This window comes from Sceloporus occidentalis, unplaced genomic scaffold, assembly GCF_023333645.1.
Source record: "Sceloporus occidentalis isolate IW3139 unplaced genomic scaffold, rSceOcc1.0.p SCAF_6, whole genome shotgun sequence".
In the NCBI taxonomy this organism is placed as follows: Eukaryota; Metazoa; Chordata; class Lepidosauria; order Squamata; family Phrynosomatidae; genus Sceloporus; species Sceloporus occidentalis.
Genome location: NW_028316986.1, coordinates 124927942 through 124949454, shown reverse-complemented (window position 1 = coordinate 124949454; position 21513 = coordinate 124927942). Strand labels below are relative to the sequence as shown.

Genomic DNA, 21513 nt, shown 5'->3' with positions numbered 1-21513 from the left:
GCTGCCACTGCCTTTGACTGTCCAACAAACCACAAATGCTGTTGTAGAAGGTTAAAGTTACAGGAGAGTAGAAGAAGGAATATCTTAACAGTAAGAGCAGTTTGGCAATGAAACCACCTAGAAGGATGATAATGTCTCCTTCTTTGGATGGCTTCCAAAAGAGGCAGGACAGCTACCTGCTGGGGATGCTTTACTGGAGAACTTTCACAAAGCAGGGGGTTGGACTCAATGGCCCTTGAGGCCCATTCCAACTCTGTGATTATATGGCTGGTGGATTATCAGAGTTAAAAATATTTGTATGACCAGGATCTCCTGAACACTGGCAGACTCCAAAGCTCCCCTGATGTAGTAATGAAGGATTATTCCTGCTTTGTCTCTTTGGAAGATGCTGACTTCCCTTGTACAATGAGATATGTTTTGTGAGCAATTCGACTCAGTGGGATCTCAGCTCTTCTTTTGAATACTAGTTCTGCACTGATGCACCAAACAAGCAATGTGGGAATCTCTTATCACTGCTCATCGCAATATAATGAGGATAAATATATGAACAAGATTAAAGGTTTTACCAGTTTTGTTATAGTCATGTAAAATAGGAATACTTTGTATTAGTGAACCCAAACCAGAAGTCATGCTGTTAAGCACTCACTGACCTAAAGGACAAACCCCATCAAGCCTTTGGACTGGGCACGCCTTCCTCTATGGTGAAAATACAAGGATGAGTTGAGAAACTCTCTTTCCTTTTGATTAACCACTGCTTCTATCATTTGAACCCAACCAACTGAACAACCATAATAATAATAATAATAATAATAATAATAATAATTTATTTATTTATATCCTGCCTCTCCCTATGAAGGATCAAAGTGGGTAACAACAGGTCAATATAACTATTACAAAACAACAATAAAATATCCCCTAATTTCCTGACCCTCCCTCCTGCTCCTAAAATTACGATATAAAAACTACATAATTCAGCACGACGTCACACCCACTACTAGAGAGTCTACAACAGACTTAAATCAGACACCTGGCTAGGATAAACATCAGGAGAGACAATGGACAGGTGAGTGATACTAGTTCTTGTTTGGAAGTCAGTCTGGGAAGGCCTGTCGGAAGAGATTCGTTTTTATTGCCTTTTCAAAGGCATCCAGTGATGTAACATGGCAGATCTCTTCTGGCAGGTCATTCCATATTTTTGGAGCAGCAATTGAAAATGTGTATAGGGCGCCGCCATTTTGTACACACTCCGTGCGTGCTAGGGTTAGGGGCATCAGGAAGTGATGCCCCTTCCTAACCCTAGTATGCGCAGAGCACGTACTTTATGCCCGTCTGTAACAGGCCTTTGCTTCCTTTGGAAAATCCTCTCAATTTAAGTCCACTTGCTTCCTCTCTGGTCCGTTTTGCAAGCCTTTGCTTTCTATGGAAAAAACTTCTCCATTTAAATCCACTTGCTTCTCTCTCTGGTCCCTTTTGCAAAACCTTGCTTCCTATGGAAGCAACTCTCCATTTAAATTCACTTGCTTCCTTTCTCAATCCGATATTATAACCTCTCCTTTAGCACTTGGGAATCAGTTGGGAAAGGTACGGAGAAGGAAAAGGAGGGACAGAAGTGGTATTTTCCCCTTTCTATCTGCCCTTAAAGCGCCCTAAATTTTACCCTAGACTTATCCAAGGGTCATATCAAAATCCAGGATTTTGACCCTGAAACCTTCCCTCGACTTATATATGAGGTCAACGTATACACAAGTATATACAGTAATGAAGTCCTGAATCTGTAGCAGAGGTAGAAAGCAGATATTAAACCTGAGCTGAATCAGGAGGTGTGATGAGTGGTGGGGACTATGGAGAGGAGGGGATTCAAAATATTAATCTGATACTATTATAATAGTTGCAATTCTGAAATTCTGTTGCAGAGAAATCATTGCAAAGCCCTTCATTTCTTAGCAAAGTAGTGTTTGAAAGGTAGAATTTATTCAATAGGCCATCTCTGATGTGCTCACCTTTCACGCTCTTGCTCCAAAAGGTTGGTAAAGTCATCACTCTTGTTCATGTAATCTGTATGTTTATGCTTCTCATTTTCCAGCTCATAAACTGTGCGACGATGACATTTCTCTGCCAAGAGAAGCTGTTCGAGCATGCGCCGGTATGTTTCTTTCTGCTTTTCTTCAAGTCTATCCAGCTGGTTTATTGAAACATAAAATGGACTATATTAAAAAAGTTGTTGGATGGTTTTAGTAAATCTGCTAAACAAAAATGTTGTGTTACATAAATGTGACATGGCCCCTTTAAGTCTTCATAAGCAATAAAACCCATTGTTTTCCATTAGTTTCCAGTATTTACTTTTGTCTGTTGTAGACCAACTACAGCAGGGGTAGGCAACCTGCGGCCCGCGGGCCGGATGCGGCCCGGCGAGGCCTTGGGACCGGCCCCAGCCCAGTCCTGCCGCCAATTGCCGCTGGGGCCTTTGGGGGGCGATTGTCTATAGAAGCCTCAGAAACATGCATTTATCTTAACATTTTTTAAAAAATCAGCAATTTTTTTTCACGTGTCCTCCATTTTTTATTTAAAAAGTGCCCTCCATTTGAAAATTTTATCCTACATTTGTCCTGGTTTATTTATTTATTTAATTTTTTTAAAAAATTTAATTATTTATTTTTTTGGCTTCGGCCCCCCAGTTGTCTGAGGGACAGCTACCCGGCCCCCGGCTCAAAAGGGTTGCCTACCCCTGAACTACAGAGGTGGAAGCAAGTTAAAGCATCAGTCATATCAAACTGCTTCCTAGAAGAAAAAACTTAGTTTTTGACAGTCATAAGAGACTTGAAAAAATTGAAGGAAGAGACTGCTTATAAGGTGTAGTGTTTTGGATTTCAGTACAAGAGGGGAAATAGCTTACTGTGAGAAAAGGAGAGATTATCAGCAAAGTTTAAAACAAGAACAGATGCATCACTCTGTTTCTGTTCAGATTTGTATGAGTTCATTCATAAGTGCACCCCATCCTATTTCTATATTATTCTGAGTTTTTAAAAACAGAATCTACATGAAAATTCAAATTCATATACATATGTAAATACGTGTAAATACTGTACTATGTCACAAAATATGCATTTCTAAATTTATTTTTTCGGATACATTTTTAAAATGTATTTTAGCTTCCACACACATTTTATATTCATTTTAGTATGTTGTGAAGCATTGTGAACCAAACCAATTTTGAATGTAAAATGAAATTCATGAATATTCCTAGCTTATAGGGCTACTCCTAATTTTGTTCAAGAATAAATTGCTCAAAATAGTTTATTGGTTTTGATTACTTTTTAACACTCTGTGATTACTCTGCCTATGCTATTTGTTGTTGTTGTTGTTGTTGTTGTTGTTGTTGCATGCCTTTATGTCATTTCCAGCTTATGGCAACTCTAAGGTGATCCAATCACTGGCTTGTTGTTGTTGTTTTTTTCTCCTTTGGCAAGTTTCTTCAGAAAGGGTTTGCCACTGCCATCCTCTAAGGCTGAGAGTGTGTGACTTGCCTAAGGTCACCTAGTGGGTTTACATGGCCATGCCAGGATTCAAACCCTTGTCTCCAAAGCCATAGTCATAGCTCAAACCACTAGTGACAGTCAACAATATGAAACTCTGAACCCTTTTTAAGATGGGGACATGTGATCAGCAACACAGTCTACCCCCCCCCCCCCAGACAAATATTGTATGATTTCTGGGCCACTGCAGCAGAAGAACACAACATGCATACAGTCAGGTCAGCAAACCAGCATCAATCGGAAGGACCACCTGTCTCACTATGAACCTGTTCAGATGTTAAAGTCTTCTTAGAGAGTCCCTCAGAAAATACCACCACCAAGAATGTAGAAGGGGATTTCTCCTATGTTGTTCCCCGACTGTGGAATGCAGAGCCCTTCCTCAGAACTGAGATCACTTCCCATTCTTACTTTTAAGGAAGGGTGTGAAGAGAACACATCTCTTTAAACTAGCTTTTTAAGTGTTCTTATGTTTACTGGTTATTGTATGTATATATATATATATATATATATATATTTTTTTTAAAAAAAACTATTTCAATTTATTTATTTGATGTTAGAATTCAAAATCATAGAAGTTTATCACATGGGACAGATTCCGTGCAGAAACTGAATTTAAACTGGAAAAGATGACATTGGGGGTTAACCCGAACAGAAAGTGGACAAAACCCGCAAAAGCAGGTTGATTTTCATACGATGTAAGAATTAATAAGCAATAACACAACATTAACCTGAACAGAAAGTAGACAAAACCCGCTTCTTTTTACTTTTGGAAAATCCCGAAAGTAAAAAGGAGTGGGCTTTGTCAACTTTCCATTCTGATTAATGTTGCCTTATTGCTTATTAACCCCAAAGTGTCCGAAAATCAATTCGCTTTTGTGCTTTTTTTTTCTTCTTCTTCTTTTTTTTTTTTGGATTTTTAAATCCCGTTTCTGCACGGGATCCATCCCGTGTGATAAACTCCATAGCCATGTTAGTTTGGAAAATCAGTATGGAAAGGGATTTTGTAGCACCTTTGAGATCTTTTCCCAAACATGCATCTGAGAAAATATGCTCAAGCTCATGCTACCAATTTATTTCTTTCAGTTAGTCTCAAAGGTACTAGAAGATCCCTTTGCATACTTTCTTTGATGTGTTTGTTAACTGACTTGGGTGCTTCTTTCATAGAAAGGCAAGAGATTAATGAACGGAATGATTAACAGAACTGAAATATATAAAACGAGAATGCCATCCATAGTTAAATTCTGAACATCTGGCTAGAGTCATCAGCAAGTCTGCTGTCAGAGCTTTATACCAGCCCCCCAAGCTACAGAGAATGCTGGTAAAAGTTGTCCTGAAAACAACAGTCAGTAATTCAAGATCACACTCTTTTGATTAAATGCATTGCATCACCAGTAAGTACTTTAAGCAAATTGTCACTTTTAGGAGCACATGACTGACAGGACCTAAAATGTTAAATAATATATCATCTGCCAGTCCTGTTATCTTATTTATGTGATCAAACGCAAAAATATAGGATGTCATCTGCAGCACATGGGGAAAATACCACAGACCTGTCTACAGGTTTCAGAAACCACACATCTGTAATCCTGACCAAGAATTTGGACCAACTAGTAGCCAGGCACATCAACTCGGAACATCACAGCCTCTCTTTGTCCCGGTTTTCTATTCAGGTGCTATCTCCTTTGTATATTTTTTATATAATAGGGAGAACATCTGGATTCATAAAGTAAAGACTTTATACCACACGGCATCAGCCTAGAAAACAACATCATCATCCAAGGAAGAATGATAAAACCAGGATGTTCTAAACTGCAACTCAGTTTCATCTTTAGCAATTGAATAAGTCAGAAGCCAAAGTTTATTCATTTATTTTTTAGTTCTGTTGGCTAATCACTTCCTGTTTGTTTGTTTGTTTGTTCTAGAATCCAGGGAAAACAAAGGAGAATTGCTGTTGGTTTGGGAGGGAAAATGGGTTTATTTTATACTTTTTTTTTTTACTCCTATTGTACATTGCCTTGATCCTGACAGAGAGGCAGGATATAAATAAAATTTTATTAGATTATTATTATTATTATTAATCACCACACACACATAAACAAAATACAGGATGCTCTCAGCCAAAGGGGTATGGGTTATGTGAACAGCTGTATTGTGATGAACAAAAGGGCAACTATGCAACTTACTGGAGGCTGAGTTATATTCTCATTTTTCTCACCTGCTACATTTACAAAATTTCACCATGGTTTGGTCACTTTTGTGTTAAACTGATCAAAAATTAGTAGTCACTAACATGTGAACAAAATGAAAGACACATGGACTGAAGAGCCAAGATGAACCCCAAATTCTAAAAGAGAAGTGGAAGCTGCAATTAGAGAAATGGGAAAAATAAATCACAGATGATATTCAAATCAAACTGCTGGAATCCACACTGACAGAATCAACTCCAATGCTAACCAACATATGTCAACAGATATGGAAAACAAAACGATGGTCAACAGATTGGAAATGATCAATATACATCCTCTTCCACAAAAAGGAGACTCAAAAGGCTGCAGCAACTATGGCACTAGGGACCACTTGGCAAACATATGGTGGCTAATAGAGTGCAGCAAAAGAAATCAACATGTGCATTATAGACTATAAAACATAGATAATGAAAAGCTATAGAATGCCCTTAAAGACATGGGAATGCTAACACAACTGAAAGTTCCAATGAGAAATCTGTAATTAGGACAAGAGGCTACTGTCAGAACAGAACACGGAGAAACCAGAATTGTTCACAGTTGGCAAAGGGGTCAGGCATCCTTTCACCCTATCTGTTAAAATTGTATACAGAACATATTATATGAAAAGCAGGCTGGGACACAGATGAAGGAGGGGTGAAAATAGGGAGAAAGGAATATCAACAATCTAAGATATGCAAACAACACAATACTAATAGCAGAAAACATCACAGACCTAGAGCAACCAATAAGGAAGATCAAGGAAGAAAGTGCTAAGACAGGCTTATTGCTGAACATGAAGAAAACAAAGGTAATGTCCATGGAGAATTTACACAAATTCAACATATACAATGAAGAAATAAAAAAAGCAAGAGAGTTCTCATACCTGGGATCAAATATTGATCGGAGTGGGGACTGCAGTCAAGAAATCATAAGAAGACTAAGAATGGGGAGGATAGCTATGAAAGAACTAGAGAAGACCCTAAAATGTAAGGATATACAACTGAGCATGAAAGTTAGAATCGTACAAGCCATTGTATTCTCTATTCACATGTATGGATGGGAGAGCTGCACAGTTAAGAAAGTGGATAGGAAGAAAATCAATACCATGGACAGCCAAGAAGTCAAACGAATGGGTCCTAGAAGAGATCAGAAATCTCTCTGAAGCCAAGATAACTAAACTAAAGAGTTTATCACATGGAGATCAAGAATTTATCTTGTGAATATCCCAGAAAAATCGCATAATTACACATAACAATTTCACACGAAATAATAAAGGATTTAAAAGGAATTAAAAAAGAGTTTCTGAAGTTTTACGCATCTCTCTATAAAGAGAATCCTGATCAAGAAGAGGACTTAGAGAAATTCTTAAAAAAACCCAACTTGCAAAGTTTTAATGCCAAACAAAAAGAGATACTCAATGCCTCCATAACCACGGCAGAAATTACTGAAACGATCAGAAAAGGCAAAAAGGGGAAATCCCCGGGTCCGGATGGCTTCCCAATTGAGTTCTATCAAACCTTTGAAGATCAAATAATTCTCCCCTTGAAATCGACTATGAACGCACTAGGCAGGTATAAACTCCCCGAAACATGGCAGCATGCTAACATTACTCTTATCTTAAAAGAAAATAAAGATCCCAGGAACATTAAAAATTATAGGCCTATATCGCTCCTCAATTCTGATTATAAGATCTTTACCACAATATTGGCTGATAGATTTTAAAAAGTCCTATCAGATTGGATAGGAAAAGAACAAGCGGGCTTCTTACCAACAAGGCATATTAAGGATAACACCAGAATCATTACTGACACTCTTGAATACTTTGAGCAACATAATGAGAAGGCATTAGCACTTGTCTTCATAGACTTCGAGAAAGCCTTTGACAATGTAAAGTGGAAAATAATTTTTAAAATGTTGGAACAGGTCGAGGCCGGTCTCCGAATTCAGGAATGGATTCATGAAATTTATAATACCCAGAGGGCAAGGCTGTTAATAAATAACACCAAGTCTGACAAGTTTGAAATAACAAAAGGAACACGGCAAGGTTGCCCGCTATCCCCGCTTTTGTTTATTTTTGTTCTAGAAACTTTGAACCAGCTTGTAAGAGGAGAAACACAGATCCAAGGTATAAAGATCAAAAAAGAAAAGTACAAGATGAGATGCTTCGCAGACGATGTGGTCTGCATTTTGGAAAACCCTTGTGATAGCATAAAGCCTTTGTTATATATTTTAGCTGATTTTGAAAAGAACTCTGGATTAAAGATTAACAAAGATAAGACCAGCATGATCACTAAAAATCTGAAGGGGAAAGATATAGAAGGTTTGGAACACATATCGGGATTCAAAGTGGTAGAGAACGTTAAATATTTGGGGATTGTGTTAACAAACAAAAATACTGATTTATATAAGAATAATTGTGTTAAAATGTGGAGAGATATTAAGAAAGATCTAGAAAAATGGGCAAATATTCAACTTTCATGGTTTGGGAGAATATCTGTTATTCAAATGTGTGTTTTACCAAAAATTCTCTTCCTGTTCCAGACAATTCCCATATTGCATTCTTTCAAACCACTCGATAAATGGCAGAGCGTTATTATGGGATTTGTCTGGGACAGGAAGAAGGCCAGAATTAGTAAAAAAACAATGTGCGATAAAAAGTCGAGAGGAGGCTTGGGGGTACCGGACTTAAAATCTTACTACTTTGCTGCGGCTTTGTGGTGGCTAACTGAGTGGATAACCTTAGAAGATACATCTCTACTTAATTTAGAGGGAGAAAATCTCAGATTTGGGTTTCATGCTTACTTATTTTACTCTAAAGATAAGGTGCATATAGCATGTAAGCACCATGTGTTGATAAAAGCTCTACTAAAAGTTTGGGAAAGATGGAAAAGCAGACTCAGTAACCAAATTTTACAATGCTGTTCTCCGCATGAAGCCTTCTTTAATAGAGAAGCTATTCCCCAAAAAAAATGGCTTAGATACTCTGATTTAACTAAAGTTCGGCAAGGGGTTTTGGTGTTTAATACTCAAGAAGAATTGAACCATTCAGGGAATAACTGCCATTGGTACTTATTTAGGCAACTGAAAGAGAGGTGGAAGTGTGATATGGCAGAGGTGGGAATTGCGAAAGAAAAAACGACCTGGGAAGAATTATTGGGCAAAGTGAATAGGAAGGTAATTGCGAAATTTTATGAGCTGATCCTCTCATGGAATACTGAAGATGAGCTTATTAAACATAGCATGATCAAATGGGCCCAAAATGTGGGCCATAACATTTTGTATAAAAATTGGGAATATATTTGGAACAGGGGGTTGAAATATACCATTAATCAGGACCTGAAAGAAAATGTATTTAAAATGGTTTACAGATGGCATCTTTCTCCCCATAAAATTTCTTTGATCTATAAGAAAGCCAGCCCTATATGTTGGAAATGTCAAAAATCCATAGGAACTTACTACCATATGTGGTGGACCTGCGAGAGTGCAAAAAAGTATTGGATTGGTATATATGAAATAATCATGAAAGAGTTAAAAATTCCAATTCCTTTCTCCCCGGAAGTGTGCTTTTTAGGGATGTTTGAAGATACTGCACCTGAGAAACACCGAAGATTGCTATTTTACTTATTTACGTGTGCAAGAATTGTCTTTGCTAGATTCTGGAAACAGAACTCCGCTCCCTCAATAGAGAAATGGTTAATGAAAACTTTCGAAATGGCAGAATTGGATAGAATGACCTCCTGGACCAAAGGGAAAAATGAAGAACAAGTAACAGAACAATGGTCACCATTCAATGCTTACATTAAGGAAAGGTGGAAAAATATTTTGTTAGTCTGACTAAAAACCATGTACCATTGAAGGGTGGGATGAAATAAGCTTTTTTATGTCTAACCTGCTCTTCTAACAGAAGATATGTCTCTTTGGATGTTGACTACTGTAATAGAAATGATGCTCTTTTCTTTTCCTTTACCGTTTACCTTAATACAGAACCCATTGTAACAAAAAATTTTTTGTAAATACTAGGAATTTTATTGCAAATATAAAGAAGTAAGCTATTTGTATAAAAACTATTTGGAAAAACATTTAGATTATATACATTATATAAGATAGAGAGGAGTTTGTATAGAAACAGTCTATTTTTATAAAACTACAACTAGAAATACAATGAGACATCCCAAAAAGAGATTGAAAAACTTAACTAATTCTTGGAATGTCTCATATGCTATTTTTGTTTGGAGAATAGCGATCAAGAAGAAATTAGAAATAAGACAAAACATAGGAATTCAGCACTGGAAGATGAAGTTAACTGAGCAATAGGAAGTACGTTTATGTTCAATGTCTTTTTAGTTTATGTTAAAGAAGTGCCTGTATTGTCATTGTGAAATATGTCTGTTTCTATTCAATGATGTATGTTTCTTTTTTTGTTTGGTATCTGTTCTATCTTTTGTATGTACTCTCAGTTTTTTGTTTTTTTTTTTAGGTTTTTTTTTTTTTGTCTCTTCTCTCTTTTCTATGGTCTTCCTCTGCTATGACCATGGAAATTATTTGTTTGTCACTTTGAAAATGAAAATAAAATCTTTTAAAAAAAAATAAAGAAGCATTAACGCACATCTTTTTACTTTTGGGATTTCAGTGATAATGCATTTCCAATATCACTTTATTTGCTCAATTGCATGGGATAATAATTCACGCAATTACTTGCTATCTTCTCTTCATTTGCAGGATGCTTTAAATGTGCTTTAATCTCTCTTTAATGTCGAAATCAGCCCCAGTGTGATAAACCCGCAAGGTGTTGTATTTTGGCCACACCATGTGAAGGAACAACTCATTGAAGAAAACAAAAATGCTAGGAAAAGTGGAGGAAAGCAGAAAGAGAGGAAGGTTGCATGCTAGATGGATGGACTCTATAAAAGAGGTCATGGTATGAATTTACAGGAACTGAGCACAGCAGTGGAGGACAGGAAGTCTTAGAGATGTATCATCTACAGGGTTGCCATGGATCAAGATTGACTCAAGGGTAGATAGCACCAACAAAATGTGCTAATGACATCAGTTTCAAAAGCAGATCTTTTCAGGTCATTTGTCCTAAGTGCACATTTGCTCAGAAGTAAGCATCTCAGCTGCCAATAAAACTCATCCCAAAATAAATGTGTATATGGGGTGATAGATTTAAGGTCTATTTGCTAAAGTTTGAGGAACTGTTAGGAGTAGTTTACACAAATAAAATGTGCTGAGTGATAACAATAGCTTATTGACTGTAAGCACAAATACAATTTTCCCATTGATGATGCTGAAGAGGAAGAGAGAATCAGGCAGCACTGCATTCTAACATGCTACTGTTTGTCGACATTGAAAATAAAGAGCAAACACAAGAAAAATATCCTGACTCACTGAGTCAGCCTGACTCAAAGCAAAAGGTACATACCTCTGAAATTGGCTTCTCATAAACATCTTCTCCTGCTGATTTGTCATTGGCAAGGAGGGCATCTCTGTGCAATATTTTCAGGACATTCTCTGGAGCTGCAGACCCATAATGTGCCTCCAGGACCTCAGGCCTGATTTTCTCTGTCTTCAGCATGTGGATCACATCTTCTCTAGCCTGCAAGGACACACTTCTGTATTATTCATATTACACTTACTAACCTGGTATTCTTCACTCAGTGAAATAACAGAGCCTTAAAAAGTTACTATTTTGGACTACGACACACATTCTGGAAGCTATTGTCCAGAAAACTAGTTGCTTTGGAAAAGCACTTTCTGCTGGTGGGTTACTATGATCATGGCCTAGTGTGCTGCCACTGAAGTAGGAGGAGATCACTGTGTTAGATGATAAAGTGGCACATTGTCTTCCTCCTTTCTTCAGAGGATGATAAAACCCAATGTTGTAGGAAGCCTTGTTACAGTTTTCACACTGCCCCACCTAAAACAAATTACAGCAGCCTAGTTGACACAGCCAGGACATATTTACACATATGAAGAGATGACTAGCTGACTACTGTTACAAACAGAATGCTGGATTAGTCAGCCTCTAGCAAGACACCTCTTATGGTCTAACGAGATACTCTTCAGGCATTCATTGCTTAAAGCATGTTCAGATTACAAAGCTTGGTCATACCCAGTTTGTACAGAATGATGCTCAACAGCTGCTCTTTGGATTCCTAGGTCTGATACAGTACATCCAAGGCTTTATCTATGGGGTAATCTCAATATTCCCTGAAATTTTCTCTAATGTGTTGGACTAATTTATTTTAATTTAGAATTAAATATTTTAGGTATACTGTAACAAGCCCAGGAAACCAATCTGCTTCTTTTCTTATTAAAACATTCTTGACTTCAGCTTTCAGCCACCCACCACTTAGTTTCCTAGCTAGTTGATGTGCCATGTAAGAGAATTAATTAGGCATTTCAGATCAAAGAGAGCAAAGTTAAAGACAAATAGTAATGTAACCCTTAAATACTGTCCTTCATGAAATCATTGTGAATTAATTGGGTTTATTAACTTCCCTAGTCTTCATCGTGCACAGCTAGGAATATATGTCTAAAAATGCCATGAAACAGAAGATCAAAGTTTACTATGTCTACATTTTTGTTCTAATTATGCTACAACAGTAGCTGTCAAACCCTGGTTATGAGCACTCCGTATTCCTTGGCCAGTTTATTAATAGTACAACAGGTGCTATGTACCAGGATGAGAAATAAGATAAGGTCATTGGTTCCCCCATGCAGTGTTGTGGCCATGCCAATAGCACATTTTCTAAATTCCAAAAGACTTTTCACACTGCCCTAACAAAGAACATGAGTAAAACCCTCACATGTTCAACCTCTGAAGGGAGGCTAAAGCTACACGTGCTAGACAATAAATATGCTAGCAATCAGGTGGTAAACTGTTATCTTGTTCTCAACACACGAGAATAAAAATATGTTTTCTCTGTGGTAGGTGAGATTGTGAAAAAATATTAAAATAAAATTTATTTATTTTTCATGATTTAGGATTTTATTTTATTTTTTTGCAAAATGTTTAGTTTGCTCAAAAATACTGTTGATATATACTGTTCTGCACACACACAAAAAGGTTCACACAAGGTGGAAAACATCTTTTGTACAAAAACAGTATGTGTAAACATCATATAAATATAATGGATCTGGCATCAAAACATTCTATTTTGTGCAAAATATGGAGGCTTTTTTTTGGGTAGTAAATGAAGTTACTACAAAAATGTCCCAAAAAGAAGTCATTGAACATTTTCCAACTGTTCTCATCAAATGTTGAGACCTGCCAAGACACTCTTTCTTGTATGGCAAAAACTGCTAATATTGTTTATATTGCTACTAAAGGTTCTCTCACAGCCAAAAAACAAATTCTCTCCAGTTTCTTAAATGTCTTTATCAGTGATACATCTATTATTCACACAACTCAAAGTGGGCTGGATCAAAAAAAATTTTTGTCTCAACTTCTTTTTCAGGGAGGGAGTCAGTCTTGAGGAATGGGATGAATTATTATTCATAAAGAGAAGGTGGTCAACACTTCCACTTTTGATGCTGCTTGAAAGAGCAAAGGGAGTGTTGGAGGGTGCACCAACACTGTAGAAATATGCAGTTTGACACCACTTGCTGTAGCTCCACCCTGTGGATCCTGGGATTTGTAGTTTTACAAAGTTTTTAGTCTTTTCTGGCAAAGAGTGCTCACAAAACTAAAAATCTGTAGTATGGAGTCGTGGCCATTAAAGTGGTGTCTGGATTCTGTAGTATGGAGTCGTGGCCATTAAAGTGGTGTCAAGATGCATTATTTCTACAGTGCAGATACATCCTCAGTAGCCTGGCAGCAGTCCTTTCTAACTGCATACGGAATACCTTCTGTTGCCATTGCATACACAATAGTATTGGCTGTGCTTTCCTCACCATTCAAATCAGACACTAGCAAACTACACTATGGCATACATCCAGTGTTCAGCATTCTACTCAAGACCAAGCCAGCTACCTATTTCAAAGGAAAAGTCAGTCCAATTTACACTCATCATGTTCCCCACTCAAAGAAGAGACCTGCTAGGTTATTGAGCATGCAACTGCAAGATTTTTCTCTAGCACTTCTCTTTAAAAACATCACTGCCTCAGTTAAAAACTTTTCTCCATTTCTTCGGGTACTTCTGATGGAGTGCTTCTTTCCCTGGCTGTACAGATCAGCAAAAGAAACAAATCTCAGAAGCTTGTGGGTCATTGAGGACATGCAAATGAATGGTCCAGTAATGAACCTGTTGGACCAGTTCAGTGAACTAAGTACTACTCTGTTACATAACCCTGCACTGCTGATGGACACTTTCCCTTGAATTTGCTAATGAAATCTGATGTCAGAGGCAGGACGCAGGGCTAGGCAGACCACTGATCTATTCTAAACCAGTGAACCTTCTCTGCTCCTCTCTCTGTGCAACAGTATACAGTATAAGACAGGTCTCCAGTGGGCTGCGAGAGTTTTAGTCCCAAAACATATAGAAAACAAAAACAAGGAGATGATGGTTCCAGTGATGCTGAGCAAACACACTTTGTTCCTTCATACAGCAAGCTTTGAAACTGATCAAATGAACCACTTGAAGACATCTGTCTGTTATTCCCTGCCCACACAGCTTTCGGATTTTGCTTTATTTCCAAAGAGCTGCACGGATGATGTCACGTTTCTCTGAAAAGAACTGGCCACCACAGTCTTTCACTGACATAATTCATTATCTGTAGTCTGGCCCAGGGACAGCAAATTCCCATGACAAGGAATTAACTCTAACCCCTGCTTGATGTTTAAAGGCTTGGAAAGATATCACTTTGAGTTTCGTTGACACTGAACAAGGAGCTTTGTTCTGTATTATCACACCGAAGGGGAGGTTCCTGAAGCCTATGGTTCCTCAGTCCTTGGCAAACAAGAAGCAAGCTCTAAAGGTCACTGTAGATTATGTAAATCAAAAGCATGTTGAGATATGTCTTACATACTTCAGAAATGAAGGCATCACAATGGAGAAACCAGCTGACTGGGAGAGTGTAGTTGCCAGTTATTATATAATGCTTCTCATGGACAAATTTAGGCATCTGCAGATAGTGTGTGAACATAAGATTATCAGTTACTGGAGTTACTGATGGTAACCAGAGCAGCCTAGTCCTGTTTTGTTTTACCAATCTGTGAGGTTCAGAGTCTGTTCTCAATGCCTATAGGCTTCCATTGCTTGTGCCAAGGTGAAGGGAAAATGCATGATACAAGCCAGAACTGCAGCCATCGAGTCAAGATCAGTGATTGCCAAACTTTGGTCCTCCAGGTGTTTTGAACTTCAACTCCCAGAAGCCCGAGCCAGTTTGATCAACAGTCAGGAATTCTGGGAACTGAAGTCCCAAACATCTGGAGGATCAAAGTTTGGCAATCACTGGTCAAGATCAATGAAAGAGGAATAAGACTACAGAACAATTGTTCCAGTACTGCTGTTGCTCTCTCCCCGTCGCTACTCCTGTGCGCGCACACACACATGGACCCGGGGTGAACAGAAGTCCTAACCACAAAGGAAGACAAGGCACCATAAAATGTAGGATGCTCAACAAAAATGTAGGGCATTACAAAATAAAAGCAATGTCTATACATGCTTCTTAGTCAAGCTCAAAACAGAGGACGTTTTGGAGTTCCTCCTAGACAGAATGTTGAAATGTAGGACATGTCCTGCAAAAGGAGGATATCTGGTCACCTTGTGCACACGCACACACACACACATACATACATGCACAGCAATTGGTTTTTTTTTAAAGCAAAAATAAACAAGACTACATATAATACCTCAGGCTACCTGCAGCCCTTGCAACCATGTTGCTTCCTCATCTTCATAGAACCCCCTCCCCAATAAGAACACTCTATGATGAACACAGAAGCTGAAAACAGAAGGTATTCCAGCGAAAGAGTTCTGGAGTTGTGTGCAGAACAAAAAGAGCCAGAAATTGTACCCTGGCATTGGCCCATACATTGGCACACAAAAATGCAGGCCAAAGTCAGGGAGAAGCAGTTGTTGTCCTGTCTAAAGGCTTGTTCTGGAAATGGTAAGTCACTTGGCACCATCCTTCTTGCTAAACTGTGTTGGTTTGTTTCAAAGAGAATGACACAAATGTTCCCACTGAAAAGATAATGTTTCAGATAATAAATATGTTACCACACTGAGGGCAAGGGGACAGGAGAAAGATGGCTCTTCTGCACGAATTATTACTATGCTGTTCAATGTTCACTTGCAGTTGTAAATGCAGTTCATTTATAGCCTTCCCATGTTCTTCCATCTTTTTTTTCCTTTTCATTAAAAAAATGGTGAAAATAGAAAATAGCATACCCTCCAACATTTCACAGATGAAAATTAGGATGCATGTGGCCAAGCAACAGCAGAGTGTGGTCAAGATGGCAAAAGTTATTAATGAAGAAGCACATATGAGCAGAGGCTGCAGCTGTTTACCTTTGACTGAGTCTATAGAGAAGGACAAGATTTTGCTTCCTTCTGCTCCCCCTCCCCTTATTATTGTTTGCAACAACTGAAGTAAGCTGAGGGAAAGGGGGGAAGTGATAGGAGGAAAGAGAAGGTGGTACATTTTAAAAGAAGGTGAAAAGTGGGACTACAAAGGATTAATTGGGACTGTCCCTGCCAAATTGGGACAGTTGAAGGGTATGGGCTCCTAGTAGCTACAACAATGGTATTAGGGCTCTGCAGCAACAGACTGTTAAGCATTCATGGGGCATTAGATGGAGTTTTAAATACACACATGGATAGCATAAACTTGTAACTACATGCTCAGTTTCCCAGCTTTACTGGGTGCTGAGCCTACTCTGAAAATTAAATCACACAATCCCTCCCCTTAAAGCAGATGAATAGCTTTGAAATATGAAAGTATTTGCAATTTGAAGTATAAAATAGCTGTATCATATCCTTTTGACTGCTACCAATTGGAGCCCTCCACTTGGAAGCAATCTAAGTCTCAGGGATAATGCAAAATCCCAGCTGGAAATTCATTCTCAGTTTGTTGCTAAGATCATGGGTATTATTTATTGGAGGGGGTGAACAGTTACACAAGGCCAAACTGCATGACAAATGTCACATCTAATTTGGCTCTTTTGGAAGGGTTACATTTATGACATACAGGTGCAGACCCTAAGAATCATTACCTGCTTTATGTGAATAGGAGAGGGTTTTTCCTCGTCTCCCTATTCTGCTGAAGCCCCTCTATTCATCAGCTCCCCAAAAACTGCTTTGGAAATTTGGGGGATGCTTCAGGATAGAACTGGATGTGGCACAGTGAACTACAGCTGTAGGGAAGGAATCAGTAGAAATCCAAAAACATCAGCCCTCTTCCACTCATAAAATTGCTCCACTGGAGCCAAGCCAGTGTTACTGAATAGTCTGGCTGAACAAACATCCCCAGGAGACAGAGGGCTCATTCCCACTTACATTTAAACTGGTTTGGGATTCGCCTTTGTTCCGTGTTGGTAAATCGATTCCAAAAGGTCCATCGTTCCCACTATGAAAGCAGATCTTTTCATTATCCCCTTGTAATTGCTTCTTTTTTGGCACGGTTGTAACCCCACTAGTTTGCCCCACTTCAAAATGCATGTCAATCATCTGTGTGTCATCAGTGACATAAGCAGCAGCCCGGGCAGTCCGGCTTGGGAACTATATATATATATATATATGTATGCATTTAAAATTGATAGAAGATTCAATTGATTGATTTTGCAGCAACTGTAATCAGTTTTTTCCTTAAAACAATTGATAGAAGATTCAATTCATCGGTTTTGCAGTCACTTGCCTCACTGGTTGCAAATAGTTGCAGAATCAATCAATCAAATCTTCTATCAATTTTTTTTAAAAAAGCATGTGCCCATAGATCACACCACAAGCAGAAAGGCAGCGCTGGGGGGGGGGGGGGGGATGGTGGATCTACCAAAAACTAAGGAGGGATGTTTACCATCCCTCTGACATTAGTCCTTCCCCTCCAGAAGTGTGTGATTCAGATTCATCGTTCCCACTTAGCTTCAGAATCGATGCTTTTCAAAAGAACTTCTAGGAAACTAGTGTCCAGAAAAACTCTTTTTTTTTTTTTTGCATTTACCTCACTTTATTGCGACAAATCGATCAAAGTAGGATTGGAACCAGTTTGAAATGGGAACAATGGTCATATAGCTCAATCAGCAATTCTCTTTAAATCATAGTGGGAACACGCCCAGAGAAAAAAGGAGTATTCAAGAGATAGATACTGTAGTATAATAGCACCAAGAGTGCATCAGTATGGAAGATTTTATTGAATCGAAGTAATGAGAGGAAAAGGATGAGGCCCTTTTATTTGTTTAAAACTTAATAATATGCAAGCAGCTTTCTCACAGGATACATGTCTTTTATGCTAGTGTTTTTGTGCTTTAATTTAAAATATTAGTAGGAGTATCAAAATCCTATCTGCAAATTAAATAGGAATTGTCCTCTCTCTCTCTCTCCCTCTCTCTCCCTCTTATTCTCTCTCTCTCTCCTTCCCTTTTTTATTTTTCCTTTTCTCTGGCGGGATACAAACCGCCGCTTTGCGGCGGTCTGCCGCCGCCGCCGGTTAGTCCGCGGGGGAGCCAGAGCCTCCATACGGCGCGACTCCCGCGCGGAGCGAAAAAGAAGCTCCAAAATGGAGCTTCTTCTTGTGTCGCGTTTGCGACGTAGCGAGGCACCAGGGGCGCACTCGCTATGTCACAACGCCCGCGACATGTACGGACGCTCAGCGTCCAATACGTCAAGATGGCGGCGCCCATGTGGAAGGGGCGCCGCCATCTTGTACGTATAGGATACGTACTAGGATTAGGGGGGTGCGGAAGCACCGCCCCTTCCTAACCCTAGTACGTATTCTATACGTACTAAATGGCGGTATGTATCCCGCCTCTGTCACAAGAATTTTGGCCACCATGAATGTACAAACCAGTTGTATACAGAAGTATGTTGCCACTCCCATCCCCTAAAATGGACCTTGAAAATATTATACAGAGTGACAGGTTAAATGGAAAATCAACATTTTATACTCAATTATCTCTTTAAAAATTGCAAAACTCTATTTGCCTTCATTTCTGATCTGATACACAAGTGAGATAAAATTATCCTCACCAACTGGAAGAACATTACAGGTGATGGATACAAGTGACATAGTTCTACCACACATTTTATCACATCTATCTCCTGATGTTTTGTTAAAAGATACATGAATCATTACTACTTGTCACAAGCAACTCCAGAGAGGGACCTCATTTTGGAGCACGTCTGTTATCTTGTACAGAGCTCAGTGCTCAAACAGCATATTTAACTTGCAAAGTGCTATCAACAAAGTGTTGTTGTCTGAAAGGAATTTATCTTGTGACATCCATATTTTAAGTTTTAGTAACAGTCTAACTGAACTGTTTCTGATTCATTCACATGATTTTCCATAAAAAAAATGACTGAATATTTTCTTGTTAACTGAATAATACAAACCTCGAAAAAGACAGGGTTATCGACCAGAGAACTAGCTAAACTGCACTGGTTCAATCTTAACCAATAGGTGGAGCCTGAAGCCTAGATAAAAAAAGATACTCATAAAAGTAACAGAATATTTTCCTTTTTGTTAAAATGCACTTTTGACAGCACATTTATTTTACTCAGCCAGTGTTCCTAACCAAAAGGAGAGGCAATCCAAATTAATTGCATGTCCACAGTGTGATAACCAATGTATTGCAAGAACAGAGGGCCATATGATGATCAGTTTTCCAGCTTGCTGTTGTTGTGTGCCTTTTGACTTATGGCAACCCTAAGGTGACCCTATCATGGGGTTTTCCTGGCAAAATTTGTTCGGAGGAGATTTGTCATTGCCTGCCTTTCCTTCTGTAAACTCATGGAAACATATATGGCTATCTTCTTCCCTCCTACTTTATTCTCACAACAGTTCTGTGAGGAAAATCTCATCTTCTCCTCCTCCTTAACTTATCGCTACAACAAACTTCTTAGAAAGGTCTGTCTAGGTAAATGAGTGGCTGAGATAGCAATTATTCAGAGTGCATCCACATTGCACAACTATAGCAGTTTGAGCCCGCTTGATCTGCCATTCTCCACCTTGCACAATCTTGGGTTTTTCGGGGTTCATGCAGTGCCTACTATTCTCTGCCAGAGAGTCCTACTGCTGTAGTTTAGGGGAATGCCAAAGATAATTCTAAGGAATTCACTTAAATGCACATTCCAGGAGTCAATAGGATGGAGAAGAGGCAGTTAAAGTGGGATCAGACTGCTATAATTGGGCAATGTGGATCCATTCGTGAGTTAGGATTAAATCCTGGAACTCCCAAGTCCTCAGCTGGGGTAGGCAAAATGTGGGCCCCAGGCTACATACAATACCAAGCCCTTTTTTTCTTTTTGCAACTCCCCCCTTCAAGTGTCCTCTAGGATTTTTATTTTAAAAAAATTATAGTCTGCATTGCTACCAAAATTCATAGGCAAAGCAGTGAATGCACATATCATCAATGGAAAACAGAATGAATTGCGGGGGGGGGGGGGGAATGGAAGGAATGGAATTGTCAATATCTTTATCATTATTATCAATATCTTCAAGTCATTTCTGACCTATGGCAACCCTATCATGAGGTTTTCTTGGCCATTTTCTTCAGGGGGATGGTGGTTGCAATTGCCATCATGTGAGGCTGAGAGAGTGCGGGTTTCCATGGCTGTGTCGGGATTTGAACCACAGTGATATCTTAGTCAAATTTGATCCTTGTACAGTGCGCCCGTGCCATACGCGGGCACGCCATACGCGGCCTTGAGCATACGCACTCAAGCCGTGGCACGCGCACGGGGCAGAAGGGGCGGCGCATCCCATTCAATTGAATGGGCGCACGCGCCCATTGCGCCCCGCGCGCACCCGCACCGCTGCACCGCCGCGCACGAGCCCCATTGTTTCCAATGGGGCTCGAGCATAGGCGGAATTCGCCTTACGCGGAGGGATCCGGAACGGATCCCTCCGCGTAAGACAAGGATGCACTGTATTTGAATATCAATAGTCAATATCATATTAATTAAATCCAGTTTAAGCTTTTTCTTGGTTCATTCAGGGTCTAGCTACCTTAGGGGCAGATGGCAGGCTTGGTGCACTTCTCTGTTACACAGCACTTTATTGTCACACAATTCATTTCCTGCTACTTGAGGCAACTACTTCATCCTGCCTAATGCTCACCTCTCTCTCAACTTCACCAGTGGCTTACCCCATCAGTCTTGACTGCCACCCAGAACCTTGATTCCCTGGTTAGGTAGGTCTGGTAACATCACCTATGGCAAAGGTCTACATCTCCCATCCCTTCATACTATTCTTGATATTCGCTGGGGTTTGGTTCCAGGACCCCTAGTAGATACCAAAATCGGTGGATGCTCTATTTCCATTAAATATAATGGCACAGTAAAATGGTGTCCCTTATATCAAATGGCAAAATCAAGGTTTGCTATTTGGAATTTATATTTTTAAAAATATTTTCAAGACAGGGATGGTTGAATCTGTGGATAAGGAATCTGTGGATGCAAGGGCCAAATACATTGAAAAATAAATATTGCTATACTGATTGTTGTTGTCAGTTCCCATTCTGTCCACAAAAAGACAACGCCCAAAGAAGCTACCTGTTTCCCAGTCCAAAGGATTCAAGAGCTGAGGAATCCAAGTCAATTTCAACATATATCAGAATATAATTATTCCTTGTAAAGGCACTGTGCTTGGAATTTTTT

The 21513-nt window shown here is 39.1% G+C and overlaps 1 protein-coding gene across 3 annotated transcripts in view; it reads right to left on the bottom strand.

The window, feature by feature from the left end:
• The window catches only part of FILIP1 (filamin A interacting protein 1), a 130821-nt gene that overhangs the window by 49980 nt on the left and 59328 nt on the right, over positions 1-21513 (bottom strand). For all 3 annotated transcript variants that reach the window (XM_089530900.1, XM_089530899.1, XM_089530901.1), the window contains exons 3-4: positions 11181-11354; positions 2001-2179 (exon numbers count right to left, since the gene is read on the bottom strand). In XM_089530900.1, the coding sequence (XP_089387026.1) occupies positions 2001-2179; positions 11181-11354 (353 nt within the window). The remainder of the gene's footprint in view (positions 1-2000; positions 2180-11180; positions 11355-21513) is intronic.